General features: G+C 39.8%; 1 protein-coding gene across 1 annotated transcript in view; it reads right to left on the bottom strand.

Moving 5' to 3' along the window:
- Positions 1-8,993: 8,993 nt before the first annotated feature.
- The window catches only part of LOC102030582 (cuticle collagen 13-like), a gene marked incomplete in the record, with an annotated part of 14,629 nt that continues 8,779 nt past the window's right edge, over positions 8,994-14,843 (bottom strand). Inside the window, 2 exon segments of the mRNA XM_013509776.1 lie at positions 8,994-9,028; positions 14,656-14,843. Coding sequence (XP_013365230.1) covers positions 14,689-14,843 — 155 coding nt within the window.

Below are 14,843 nucleotides of genomic sequence, written 5' to 3'. Positions count from 1 at the left end.
TCATTATAGATAAAAGACTTTATTCCTTCCAAATTCTTCTTCTAAGAGATCTCTGCTAATTGATGAACAACAAAATCTGACTAGTCTATTATAATATAAATTTCTAAAATTGTAATTAAGTTACTACAATTCAGTTTGGTCAAAAATATGTTTGAGTGCACTCTGATTTTGTGAAGATGTTTGTTTTTTCTGTGTACTTGTTTCTTTGTCTGTTTGTCCATTCTGTGAACAGCTGTTCCTTTTTAATTGAGCTCAACAATTTTTATTTTTTCCTTTTTCTTTTGCATTTTTGGATCATTTGTTCTTAATACAATTTGGGTTATAGGCTTAAAAGCATGCTTCCACCTGGGTTACCAGCTGGTCAAAGTGGTATCAAAAATTGGCTTTCTCATGGCTCATCAAAAAATTAAGATAATTGAACAAAAATTCCTTAGGGTGGGGAAAATTAGTGCACAAAACTCCAATTGGTGAATAGAGGAATGGTCAACCTTTGTTCATTAATAAGGAGCCCCAGTGATCTCCATAGTCTTATGGGAGACACCCCCAATAATTGGTCATCATCAAAAGGTAAAGTTTTCTAGAAAAATACAATAAGGTCTTCTCACAAAAGCTGCTCTTGATACAAAGCTAAATTAAGAAACAAAAGTTTTCACATGTATATGACAATTCATTACTCACATGTATATGACAATACATAATCTCATGGTATATTAAATGTACTCATAACTCCAGATATATAGGTCTTCCAAAATGTAAAACAAGGATTGCTTAGGGTGAAGACTTTTCTTCCTGATTCAGATCTCTGCTTTTAATAACAAAATTATGGAATATATATCCCATTAAAGGACAATAAATTAGGTAAAAGTTTCTTAAGTATTAGATAGAGATGATTGGTTAAAAGGGCTATGCTATGTCAAAATGAAAATTTAAATATGTTACAAAATGTCATCATGATTGTCATGCTGCAATGTTATATATGGTTTTGAGTTCTAGATTTCTGTGTAAAAGTATGTAACTATTGTCTATTAACATTCTAGAGGGATTCAAATATTAGAATATCCATGGTTGTTAGAAAATAACAGTTTCATTTTATGTTCTAAGGTGTTTGATATTCAGATAAGATAGTAATATTAAGCTTACTGCCTCTACTACAATGTAATGTCATTAATCTTCGCTTCTGGATGTTCAACAACCGGAGAACATTTTTGGAGACCAAAAATTAGAGTGATAGATGGGCTAAGAGGATAGCCAATATTTTGGTGCTAGACCACTGAGGTCAGTGAGGACCTAGGACATAAAAGAATCTCTGCTGCAACATCCTATAACTTGGTTGAGTCCTAATCTTCTGATCAAGGTGATTATTGGACCATAGAGGAAAGTTACTCAACCTAAGTATAGCATGTAGTGTGCTTAAGGAGAGTCACCTGGAGGGAACAAATCTCCCAAGCTTTCATAGAAAGCAACCTGGTCAAGCAGTGGCTGTGACTCATCCAGATGGCTGACACTGACAGAACTAAGAGGTGCTATACTTGGTTCCAAGGTAATTCCTGAGGAGAATTAACTGACCCTGGTAGATAACAAAAAATTGATTAATACAGCTCTCATCTTAACTTTGTCTTAAATATCCAGCAGAAAAATATAACCACAAGATCTATAAAACAATGCCATATTAATATGTTAGCTATAAAAGGTTCAAATCACTAACTTCTGACAATTGCCAGCTGTACTGGTAACTCACTACTGTTATGGATCATTGACTGTATAGGGTTAACTTGATGAATACAGGTACCTAAGATCTTTGGACTGATAATTTTTAGTCTATATGAGTAAGTTCACTCAGAATGGAAAGGGTTCAAAAGCAAGAAGACCTACAGAGTTCGCCAAACACAGTTTCTCCAACTGTAACTGAACACCATCACTTACACTACAAAACAGCAAGGATGGAGATGTAGGAAGTGGCTGAAGCTAGAAATTGGTCACATGTGTGGGGGCAAGACAAGGTCAAAGTGCCTGAAGGAATCAGGCTACATCAGTCCTGAGAAAACATATTCCCTGAGACAATTCTAATCATTAGTCACTAGGCAACACTGTGTAGCTTGGGTGTAGCATGATACTAACTTTGTCAAATGTGTAAGTAAATGGCCCTATGGTGGTTGTTCAGTTCCTTTCTTCCCATCTAGAGAGAGGGCTCCACATGACCCCAGCTTTCATCTATTGTCTTTATTTCTTGCCATTTTTTCCCAGGAATATTGAGAGCTGTATGGGACACAAAAGACATATACCAATTTCTATTCTAAGAAAACACAATATATTTTCTTTTTTTTAATCAGATTTTATTGGAACATTTTGATATATATGTATCAAATATATATATATTTGATATATAATGATAACAATCATCATAGAGAATTTGTACCTGTACATGATATAATTTTTTTGTTGTTGTTTGTTTGTTTGTTTGTTGGTACTGGGAATCGAACTCAGGGCCTTGTGCTTGCCAGGCAGGCATGATTCCACTGAGCTATATTCCTGGCCCCTACATAATATAACTTGATTCTTTTTTTCCCATTACCCTGCCCTCCATTCAACCCTTCCTCTCCTCCCCATTTACAAAAGTTTTGTTTCCATTTTTTCCTTCTTTTCTCACTTTTTAAAACTTTTCTTTCTTCTTTTCTCCCCACCCTTGTTCCCTTCACCATTAAAACATTTTCTTCTTATTTAACAATACCTATAATACATTTTGGCCCTTATTTACATTTTTAGTTTCTTACAACAGAGGAATAATGTGGAATTTATACATGTGGTGTCAAGGTGCATCCACTTAGCTAGAAATGTCTTGAGTATATCCTTTCTTATGGCAGAGCAGCACTCCCTTGTATAAGAAAACCACATTTTCTTTATCCATTCACCAGCTGATGGACATTTGGGTTGTTTCAAGATCTAGCTATTACAAACTGTGCCACTATAAACACAGGTGTGTGTATATGGCTCTGGTATGATGGTTTTAATTCTTTTGGGAAGATACCCAGAAGGGGAATAGTAGTTCTTTGAGGAATCTCCATGCTGATTTCCACAGTGGTTGCACAGTCTACACTCCCACCAACAGTGCAGAAGCCTTCCTTTTCCTCCACAGCCCCACCAGCATTTGTTATTGGTTGATTTCTTGATGATAGCCATTCTTTCTGGGGTGAGGTAGAATCTCAGTGTCGTTTTACTTTGCATCTCTCAAATGACCAATAATGTTGAGCATTTTTTCATGTATTTGCCACTTCTACTTCTTCAAGAAGGAACATTTTTCATGCATCTTTCTTATGGAGATACAGTGAGATCCTCATTATGCATATTTGGGCTAAAAGATGTAGTTTCCTGTTACTTTACACCAGGTTACAGCAGTCATATTATGAGAAAATCTCTGTATCCATCCTTTAAAAGTATGTATCCTAGAAAGTGAGATCCTCTAAAACCTGTTGACAAAACTGTTCTATGGTATCAACTGAAGACTTTAGAAAAAAAGTCCTAAACAGGGCATGGTGGTACTACTTATAGTCTCACCACTCTGGAAGGCTGAGCCAGGAGGGTCACGAGTTCAAGCCCAGCCTGAGCAACTTCACATTTAGGTAGGCACCATCGCTACAAATGTTTTAAAAGAGCTGGGGATGTAAGTCTGTGCAAAGGCCCTTGGTTCAATCCCCAGTACTGCCAGTAAACAATAAAGCCCAACTATATTTCAAAGAAAAGCATGCAAAGTGGAAAGTTCTTGGAGTGATTTCTGTTGTGGGCTTCTGTGCTATGCAAACTAATAGTTCCCCTAAGATGCCCCATTACTTAAGAGATGATAATACGCAATCAATATAACTCTCCTTAAAGATCATACAAAAAATCAAATAATAAGTGAAAAGTACATGAAAACAAGAGAAAATAGGCAAAAATCTGGTTCCTAGAAACAATCTTTAATTGGCCTCTCTCTAGTCTATAACATAACAAAAAATGTACCAAAATAAAAGGTCTAAATAAAAATATTAGTAAGGAAAACCTCTAGGAGAGATTCCAACTTCTATTCTAAGAAAACAGAACATACCTTTTCTTTTCAAATGTTTGTAATTATCACAAAAATTTACAACACAGAAAGTCTCAATTATATAAAACTCCAAAAGGTAGAAATAACAATATTCTTTTCTAATTACTAGATAAAAAGCTATGAGTGTGGGACTTGGTGGTCTCTCCTTGGTCTCTGGGAGAAAATGGCAAGAGGATTTAGAAAATAAAGACAACAGACAAGAGCTGGGTCAGGTGGAGTTACAGCTTACTTGATGGGCAAGAGGACTGACTTCAACAGTAGGGGCGTTTATTTTATACCTTTGCAAAGATAGTATCAGGAGAAGTAATGTTGCCCCTGACTAACTACTGTAATTGTCCCAGCAGGATGCTTTTTTCAATATTGAAGTGGCTTGACTGCCTGAGGCACTCTGGCTCTGTCCCCCGCCCCCACTCAGACATATGACCAATTTCCAGCTCCAGTGGCTCCCAACATGTGAGGTTTAAAAAAAAAAACCTGTTAGAAAAAAAGCATTGTTGTCAAATATCCTTTCTTAAACAAATGTTCTGTTAAATAGCAAATCCAATTCAAAATTTCAAATATCTAGAATAATCAAATTACCATATATTAGAATTATGGTATGTGGTAAAAGCAGAGCTCATAGACAAAATTCATCAAAAACATAAAAAGGAAAAAGAACTGACAAGGAGAAATGAAAGTAGAAATACACAGAAGAAGAAACAAAAACTATTCAGATATTTTTTAAAAGTTAGAGCCAGATGTGGCGGTGAACGCCTGTAATTCTACCAGTTGGGAGGCTGAGGCAGGAGGATCACTCCAAGTTCAAGGCCAGCCTGGGCTACACACTGAGTTCAAGGCCAGCCTGAACTACATAGCAAGATTCTGTCTTAAAAGAAAAAAGAAAAGAAAAGAAAAATGAATTTAAGCACGTTATTTTGACCAATTATGGGCACAGTTGTGAAAATACGAATGAAATGGAGATTTTCTAGGAGATATAAATACTCAATATTCCAATTGAAATTCTGAGAATTGAGAAATAAAACTTCATGTTGCTCATAAAAGTTACAGAAAACTTGAGAGTTAAAGAAAGAAAATAAATACACGGAAACACTGGTCCGCAGAGCTGTGGACTGACGTTACTCATCCTGGATAAAAAGCTCAAGGAGGAGGCGCCGCCGTCCGCCCGCCCGCGGATCTCGCACAACTCTCCTCTTTCCCGCGCCTCCGCGCTCTCCCCTGTCCGCTCCAGCTGTGCGCACCGCACCCCGCGCAGCCGAGTCCCGCGACGCCCTCCGCGTGCTCCGCCCCGACCGCGGCTCTGCGCGGGGCTGTGTACACGGGAACCGGCGGCGGAAGGCTCGGCCCTCCCCCGGCCCCTGCGGGTCCTCTCTGCCGCTCAGCGTTCAGGGAACTCTCCACTGCGGAGCCGGGCGCGCAGCCCCTGGGACCCACGAGGACGCGGGAATCGAAGGAAAAGCGAAAGCGGGTGAACGTTCTCCGGCGTGTCCGCAGTCGTCCTCCTGCACTTTTCCCTCCCGAACCACCCTTGGTCCGCGCCCGGCTCCGTGGGGTACCTGTCACCTCGTGCTGCTGGGGGAATTTCTGTTCCTTCTAAAAATCTACTTGCAGCCCTCGTCAAACTGAGATAAGATCAGAGAAAGAGGAACAGGCAACACCAGTGGTTAAAAGAAAAGCGAGAGGAGCCCGCACTGCTTGTCACGTCATCCGAGTCCTGGGGAGACACAGCGCGACAGCCCTGCGGGACAGGCTCCCGCGCTGTCACGGCGCCGCGGGGCCGGGATGGCTCACAACGGGCCGTGCGAAGGGTTACTGCGCGGGGCCTGGGCCTGCTCCGTCCTCAACCCCTTGGCGGTTTACACGGACGCAGCCCCCCTCTGCTGCGGTCCCGGACACCCTCCCGGAAACCTTCCTTCTCATCCGCTTCGCATGGGAATCTCGGCCGGCCTCGGAATGTGTCTGCTCCGTGGTTCCACTAACCGATCTCATATTCCCTTAACTTACCCGATTCCTCCAGAAGAGGGGCGCCTTCAGCCCAGGTTCCTTTCCCGTCGCCCTGCTTCAGCGTCTGCACCAACCCGCCTTCCCACATCCCACGTTCATCAGTGCACCCGTTTGTCTGTTTCTAACCAATACTCCATCCCTCCCCAGCGAGTATTCAGCTTCCCCTTTCTGATAATGCGAATGTCCTCATTTTCCTCAGGGCCCACAATGAGAGCCTCCTCACCTCCACACCTCCCTCACTACACCCAGCCTTTCCCAGAATGTCCCTGGCCCCTGGTCTGGCCTCAGGGTCCAACCCTCAGTGATCTGCGTGTAGTGAACGCACAGACCTTACCGCTGCGTTGCGCAGTGCGCACATCGCAGGCCCTACCACGGAGAGCTTTAAATCTGTGGGTTGGACGATTCACTCATCAAACAACCCAGTAAAAGAGAACAAAGCCTGTTTCTCCTGACTCCTGGTCCAAATCTCTTGCTGATGGAAAGTCGCAGTACAGCTGGAGTAGAAGACTTACATACAGTGTAGTTGGTTACTCACCTGCAAAAGTTCAAGTGCTGGCTCTGAACCTTTTTCTCTAACTGGCAATTGAGGTCCCAAGCCGGAACACCTCCTGCCAGCCTTGAGGGATGGGGTGCTCCCCGCTTCCGGGAGCTCTCGCTCCACCCCTCCAGCAGGTCTTGCTCCCTTCCCATCAAGAACTGGTGGCCCTGTTCACATCCAACAGACTGTCCTGCCTGTGGTTCTGGAATTTTGTCTACAGTAAACCCAGCAAGAGAAGAACGATTTCTTCTGAGAGGCCAGGAAATGCTGGAACATTTGTGAGCTCATCCAGGAATGAGTTCAGAACAGAAATCCCTTAGGTCACCCTCCCCTGAGTCCCCCCCCCAACACACACACCAAACATTCCATAGAGATTCTCTTACCAGCTGAGCCTGAATCGCATCTTCTACTGTAGACTGAGAATTCTGAACTCTATCCTTGTCTCCTTTCAGAATCTTAAGGTAGTTTATAGTTTTACCCTATGGAAATAAACATGAATATTCTTAAATTTGCAATGAAAATGACCCAAATCAAAAGAGGATGATCAAAGTGGGTCCACAGAGAACAGACAGTGTTTGACACCTTTTAGTAATTCCAGCACGTGGGACAGTTTCCGTTCTAGTGAATGACGAGCAAACACAATAAACAGTATGCTGGCTGAGAGCACTCTCTGCAAAGTGGAATAAAATAACCTATTTTCACTACAACTACTAAGAATTATGGTGTAGCTTTTGCTGATATTTACGCTGGCTTTTTCCATCAAAAATACAATTTAATGCAAGGTCGTGAGTTCGGTTCCTGGTACCGGAGAAAAACCAAAAAAAAAAAAAAATACAATTTAAATTTAAATTAACAATATAGAAATAGAAAAAATGTCATAGGAAGTGAAGGAATGTATATATATTGGTTCAGTTCATCTGTCAATGAGCATGTGGTTATTGTGAATAACACTGCAAGGAATATAGAAGTGGAAATATCTCTTTGAGATCCTGGTTTTATTTCCTTTGAATAAATATCCAGAAGTGAGATTGCTGGGTGATGTGGCTGCTCAATTTTAAAGTTTTGAGGACCTTCTATTTTTTTTAGTAGTGGCTGTGCCAATTAATATTCCCACCAACAGTGTGCCCAGGTTCTCTTTTCTCCACATCCTCACCAGCACTTTTTATCCTTCCAGGTAGCCATTACATTATTCACTCTGCAAGACAGCTTTTAAGAAAGAGAATATCTGCCACGTTTGGCAGATGGCCAGCTTGGTGGAGGACTTCTGGGGGATGAGGAGAGACAACCCTAGAGGGTGATAACAAGTGAAACCGCTCTCCTAATGGGAGAAGGGATCTGCCTAGCACCTTGTTTGTCTGGCTCGCCTCGAGAGCTCCATGTTCTCAGGGCTGGCCTTGCTTTAGCCCCACATGTGCGAGTGAGCTCCAGCTTAGCTGCTCCCTACAATGACCACTATGCTGAAGAGGCAGAGTCCCCCCTCAAGGTGAGGAATCCCTTTCTAAAAAGACACAAAGATGAAAGTAGAAACTGTGACTTTAATAAAAATCAAGCCAGAACTATCAAAACTATTTTTTAAGTTTAGATTGTCCCCACCCTTTTTGGTCAAAATCTAGATTTCCTTCTAGGTTACTCCTCAGTGTAGTTTCCAGCCTGTAGAATTCAATGTATCAGTATCAAGCAGCTTGCTGTGGTGTGAGCATTTACTTCAGTGGGTACTCGGAGATGTAATCAAGTGCAAATATTCTTAAAGATTATGGGAAGGTGAAATCCCAACAGAGGCTAAAGGATTTATGTCCAGCTTTTAGATTAACTCATGAAAAATACTTGCTCTAAATACTTCAATGAGAATTACAAAATTTAGAGTTGTATCTTCAAATTCATCTGAGAAAAATGAGTTAGATTTTAGAAACCACTACATTTAGTTATGGGTTTATCATTCATATTGGGCTTGGAAATGTCATCATCATGGTTGGAACTAATTTTTTCCCAAAATATTTTTGCCCAAAATATTTTGTTAAAAACCATATATTAATACCATTTTATTATTATTATTATTGTTATTATTAGTTTTTTTTTTAGTTTTTCTCTGGTACTGGGAACCGAACTCATGACCTTGCGCTTGCGAGGCAGGCGCTTTGCCGCTGAGCTAAATCCCCAGGCCCCACCATTTTATTATTTATAATTCATTCTGGCTTTATTACAGCCCATTAAAAATGTTGTAACCCATAAAATTGATGTCATGATACAAGCTATTACTTCTACACTTTGAAAAACACTTATTTAGCTGGGCATGGTGGTACATGCCTGTAATCCCAGCACTCAGGAGGCAGAGGCAGGAGGATCACTGAAGTTCAAGACCAGCCTGGGTTACAAAATGAACTCAAGACCAGCCTCAACTGCATAGCAAGATCTTGTTTCAAAACAGAAAAAAGGGGCTGGGGATTTAGCTCACCGGCAAAGCACCTGCCTGGCAAGCGCAAGGTCGTGAGTTCGGTTCCCGGTACCGGAGAAAAACAAAAACAAAACAAAACAAAAAAAGACACTTTTAAGCCTAAAGAAAGGAAAGGGGATAAGGAATTCATTGAATGCCTCAAGAGACATTGTGTGAATTTGTAAACAAAACAAAACAAAACAAACAAACCCCACTTACTTAAACCACCATAACTTTGTTACTAACCCTTACCTCTGCCTACAAACACAAAGTAGGGAGCTACAAAGGCCAACCGTATCACCACTTGAACATACAGTAGCACTTTAAATCCACATTTCCAAAGCCATTATCTCTCTCATTCTCCCTATTCTTCAGGAACAGGTACTAAGGCCCCTCTCATTACCAGAGCCAGAAACCTAAAAATGATATATCTCATTCTCTTTTAGTACTACCACCTGCATCTGTTCATAAATTGAACAATAGTTTCCAAAATAAAAAATTCACTGCATGGGCTCAAAAGCAGAATGGAGATGATAATGAAAAGAGTAAGTGAACTTGAACACACTGCAATAAAAGTTACCCAATCTAAGTAATAAAAAAATTAAAAATAAAACAGAAAGTCAACAAACTATAAAACAATATTAGAAAATGTAAGATTCATGTCCGTAGAGTCCCAGGAGAGGGGAAAAATATTGGTGTGGTGGATAACAACTGATGGTCAACTTGTAACACCCAGCTGAACTGAACCAGCATGGTGCTGGGTGTGGGAGGCCCACCTGAGGATTGTTGCTGGCAGCATAAGAGGCAGAACTAAAGAAGAAGAAGAGAAATTAGGGAGCTGTTAGGAGCAGTTAGTTCTCCTGGAAGAGCTTGTCATGCTGGCTTTCCTGATAAACTCGGCTGTTTTCATTGTCAAAAGAGTTCAGGACATTGTTGTTGCTGAGAATGGCTGTGGTTCACTTTGGGGGAGCTGTGGTCATTACTTTGAGCATCACTTCCTGGCTCCAGAGGGGAAGATGGTGCACTGTTCAGTCTCCTGGGGAAGCTTGTCACACTGGCCATCCTTAACTTTTCTGTGGGTAAAACAATAAGGTTCAACCAGGCGTGGTGGCCCATGCCTCTAATCCCAGCACATGGGAGGCTGAGGCAGGAGGATCGTTGTGAGTTCAAGACCAGCCTGGGCTACAAAGTGAGTCCAAGGCAGCCTGAAGTGCATAGTGAGACCCTGTCTCCCAAAGACAAATAAATAAATAAATAAATAAATAAATAAATAAATAAAGTTCATTAAAAGATGCTGTTGGTATAAAACTAAATTAAGGGACAAAGGAGTTCACATAGTGATGACATTCATTATTGCTAATCTCATGATATACTAAACGTATTCATGCCTTCTGGGTGTACAGGTCTTCTAAGATGTAAAATCAAGACTGTTTACAGTGATAATCTTTTCTTTTAGACAGAAATATCTGCCTTTCACTTGTGCTCCAGCTACTTATGATAAGAGATACATGTCCAGCCAATATATTATATGTGTCACTACACTTAGGGATACTGAGGCACCAAATAGTCTCAACAATGTCACATACTAAAATTAGATGGTGGACATTATAAACTTCTGAGGTACGTTTATAGACAGGTGAATTCTCCTTGGATGGCATCTATTGAAGGATAATAAATTAGGTGAGAGTTTTCTTTGTGTCTTTTAATGTCTTGTGATCAGATGGAGATGTTTGACTAAAAAGGTTGTTCTATCCTAAAATGGACATTTAAATGTTTTTCAAAGATAACAGCATGATTGTCATGCTGAAATACTATGTATGGCTTTTAATCTCAAGTTTTCTTTGTAAAACTATATGATTATTGTCTGTTAACATTCTACAGGGATTCAACTACTAAAACAACCATAGTTGGTAAGAAATAACAGTTTTCTGGCTATAGTTGACATTGCGGAATGCTTGCTATTTGGGTCAGATTATAGTAGTTAAGTCCACTGCTCTGTCTGCAATACTTATGTCACTGATCTTTTTTTCTAGGTGTTCAACAACTAAAGTTTAGAGACCAGAACTGGAAAGCTAACTGAGCTAAGAGGACAGCCAATATATTGGGCCTAGTCCTCCAAGGTCATTGAGGACCCAGGACATGAGAGAACATTTTTCTACAAGATTTCACAACTCTTTGAGGCCTACCTGGGCTACAAAGTGAGTTCAAGGCCAGCCTGAACTGCATAGTGAAACCCTGTCTCAAAAAGGTAAAAAAAAAAAAAAAAAAAAAAAAACAATTCACAACTCTGATAAGTCACCCAACCTCCGGAGCAGGGAGATTGTTGTACCCTAGAGGACAAGAATCAACAAGTATACAGTGTGCTCAAGGACACAAGGAGGGTCATCAAGCAGAAAAGTCTCTCATGCTTTCACAGAAACCTGATTAAGCAAGGGCATGACCAATCCTGATAGCTGACACTGACAGATGAGCTGAGAGGCTCTGTACATGTTTCCAAAAGCAATGCCTGAGGAGACTTAACTGGCCTTAATGGACAGCAAGAAGTTAATTTTGATTGACACAGGTCTCAGCCAATCAAATCCAAAAGCATATTAAAAGATTATGAACCATTACCAAGTGAGATTTACACCAAAAATACAAAGTGATTCAACATAAGAAATGTAATAATTCATTCTCATGTAACAGCATAAGAGAAAAAAGATAATCTCAGTTGATGCAGAAAAGGCATTTAACAAAATTTAACATACTTTCATAATAAAAACTCAGAAAACTAGGAAAGAAGGGAAAATTCTTCAATATAGTAAAGAGAAAAACCCATAGCTAACATTTTATTTCATGATGAAAGACTGAGGGATTTTTCCTTAAGAGCGAGAAAAAGTGGTTCCTTATTTCACTGCTGGTATTCAACCTTGCACTGGAAATTCTACCCAGACCTATTACACCAAAAATTAAAACTTAAAGTAACCTAAATTGGAAACAAAAAATAAAACTATATTTGCAAATGACATGATTCTCTATATAGAAAATCCCAAAGACTCCACAAAAAAACTACTAGAACTAATAAATTCAGCAAAGTTGCAAGGTACAAGCTTAGTGCACAAAAAATTAGTTTTGTTTTATACAATGATGAACAACCCAAAAAGGAAATTAAGAAGGCAATTCCATTTATACTAGCATCCAAAAAATTAAATACTTAAGAATAAATCTAACCAAGGAGATGAAAGATATTTATACTGAAAACCATAAAACACTGCTGAAATTAAGAAAGACTTAAATAAGTAAAAACATATATATGTTCATGGATAGGAAGGCTTAACATTGTTAAAATGTCACTAAGACCCAAAGTGATCTACAGATTCAATGCAATCTCTAATAATTATCACAGTCTCTTTTCACAGAAATAGAAAAGCAGATCCTCAGATTCATTTGGAATTGTAAGGGACTCCAAACAACCAAAACAATCTTGAAGAACAAAGCCAGAAGCACGATACTTCCAGACTTCAAGACTTATTACAAAGCTACAGTAACTAAAATAGTATGGTATTGGGATAAAGACAGGTATATAGGCTAATAAAGTAGAAGAGAGAGCCAAGAAATAATTTGACAACAATTTCTTGAATATGCCACAAAAAATACAAGCAGCAAAAAAAATAAAGAACTTTTGTGCATCAAAGGAGAACATTAAGAAAGTAAACAAGACAATATTCAGGTTGGAGAAAATACTTGGAAATCATATAAGGGCTTCATATACAGAATATATAAAGAATATTCACAACTCAACCACAAAAAGACAATGCAGCTCAAAAATGTGCAAAAAATTTGAAGAGACATTTCTCTAAATATTTAAATGACCAATAATAACATAGAAATATTTCAACATCATTAGCCATTAAGGAAATGCAAATCAAAATAATGAGGTGCCACTTCACACCTACTAAAATGGCTATATATTTTTAAAATGAAAGTAATAAGTATTGACAAGTATTTGCAGAAATTGCAACCCTCATGCATTACTGGTGGGGATATAAAATGGTGCAGCCACCGTGAAAGCACTTTGGTAGTACCTCAAGAAGTGAGATGTGCAACTATCATATAATTCAGCAATTCTGGACTAGGTTCATATCCAAAAGAAGCGAAAACAGGCCTTGAAAAGATACTGTATGCCACTGTTCATAGGAGTCTTTCATAAAGAAACAGCCTAAGTGTTCCTTAACAAATGAGTAAATAAATCCATGCATATGCATACAAACAATGGAAAGCTATTGAAACATAAAAAGAAATGAAATTTTGATATATGCTCCAAGATGATGAACCTGAAAGACATTATGCTTAGGAAAATAAGCCAGATGCAAAAGGACAAATATTACATGATTCTGCTTATATGTATTCCCTAAAGTGGGTATAGTGATAGAAACAGAAAGTAACATGGAGATTACCAAGAGTTGGGAGCAGGAAAAGGTAAAGTTAGCATAAATAAGAGGGCTTGTTGGAGAAAATAAAAAGGTTTTGGGTCCATATAGTGGTGATGGTTACATAGCATTGGGAATATATTTAATGCCTCTGACTTGTACAGTTACACATGATCATATGATATATTTTATCATAAAAATGTAGAAAGAGTATATGTTCATTTGTATGTCACAACTTATTCTAAATCAAGAAATAAACTACTTTCTTTCTGAAGCAAAATATGCCTAATAATATTTTGGACTCTTTATAAGGTACAAACTCTAGAAGGCTTAAGGTACTCAATAATAATGGTTAAGGAAATAAAGTATTAGAATAAAGGACAACAATTAGAATAGAGGTTAATGATGACTCTGGCAGTTCTTGTTCACAAATTATTTCTGGCTCTCCACTATCCCTTTTGTATTTACATGTGACGACATGAGCTACTTAGGCCAATGAAATGTAAGCAGATATAGTGTACATTGCTTCTAGGCAAAAGCTTCAAGAACCACCTTTTCTCTCTCCTTCTGCCATGACAACCAACAAGATGCCAGACTGTCAGTTGCTGTCATCGTAGATCCTAGTGTACACACAAAATACAAATCCACAGCTAATCTTGAGTGAAATATTAATGAGAAATAGACCTTTATTATTTTAGTTACTGATATTTGGGAGCCTATATTGAGGCAGGAGACTAGGGCCTGGCAAACCAGCAGTGCAATTGGACAGGACCTGTCAATCACAAAGAGCTCTCAAATCTTGGCCAATCATGGCTAGGTAACTAGAGGTAACCTGTCAGTCATGGAGAGCTATCAAATCACAGCTAGCAGCTTCGAGCAGGGGCGGGACAGCCCAGATGTGAGGGAACAAGATGTAAAGATGACGGCCTTTGACTTCGCTGCCATTGCCCCTGGCTCCTTTCTGTAGTGGCCTGTCCTGCATGCAGGAGATATCTTCTGTTTGATCTTTTCTTTTTCTTCTCTTTCTCTCATTTTCCCCAATAAACGTTCACCTCTCCTTTCTTCTTTTCTCATTTCCTCAATAAACATTCACTTCTTTCTTCTTATTCTCTTATCTCCCCCAATAAACGTTGACCTCTGCTTTTTTTCCTTCTTTTTCTCTCAGTTCCCTCAATAAACTTCACACCGTCATGCTCACCAGCTGGCCTCGCGCGATTCTGTGGACCGTGGGCTAGGAGCCCTGGACTCCACGCGTCCTCAGCAGTTTCGGCGACGCCAGCCAGGAGCCGCCCGCGCGCAGAGCCAGGCCCGGAGGCGACGCGGAGGCCGGAGGCCGGAGGTCGGAGCCGAGGCTGGCGCGGAGCCCGAGCTGCCCCAGGCCGGGTC

The sequence above is a fragment of the Chinchilla lanigera genome, unplaced genomic scaffold (assembly GCF_000276665.1).
Source record: "Chinchilla lanigera isolate Chin_1 unplaced genomic scaffold, ChiLan1.0 scaffold00182, whole genome shotgun sequence".
Classification (NCBI taxonomy): Eukaryota; Metazoa; Chordata; class Mammalia; order Rodentia; family Chinchillidae; genus Chinchilla; species Chinchilla lanigera.
The sequence above is the reverse complement of the archived record's forward strand: the minus strand, read 5'-3'. Positions and strand labels throughout refer to the sequence as shown.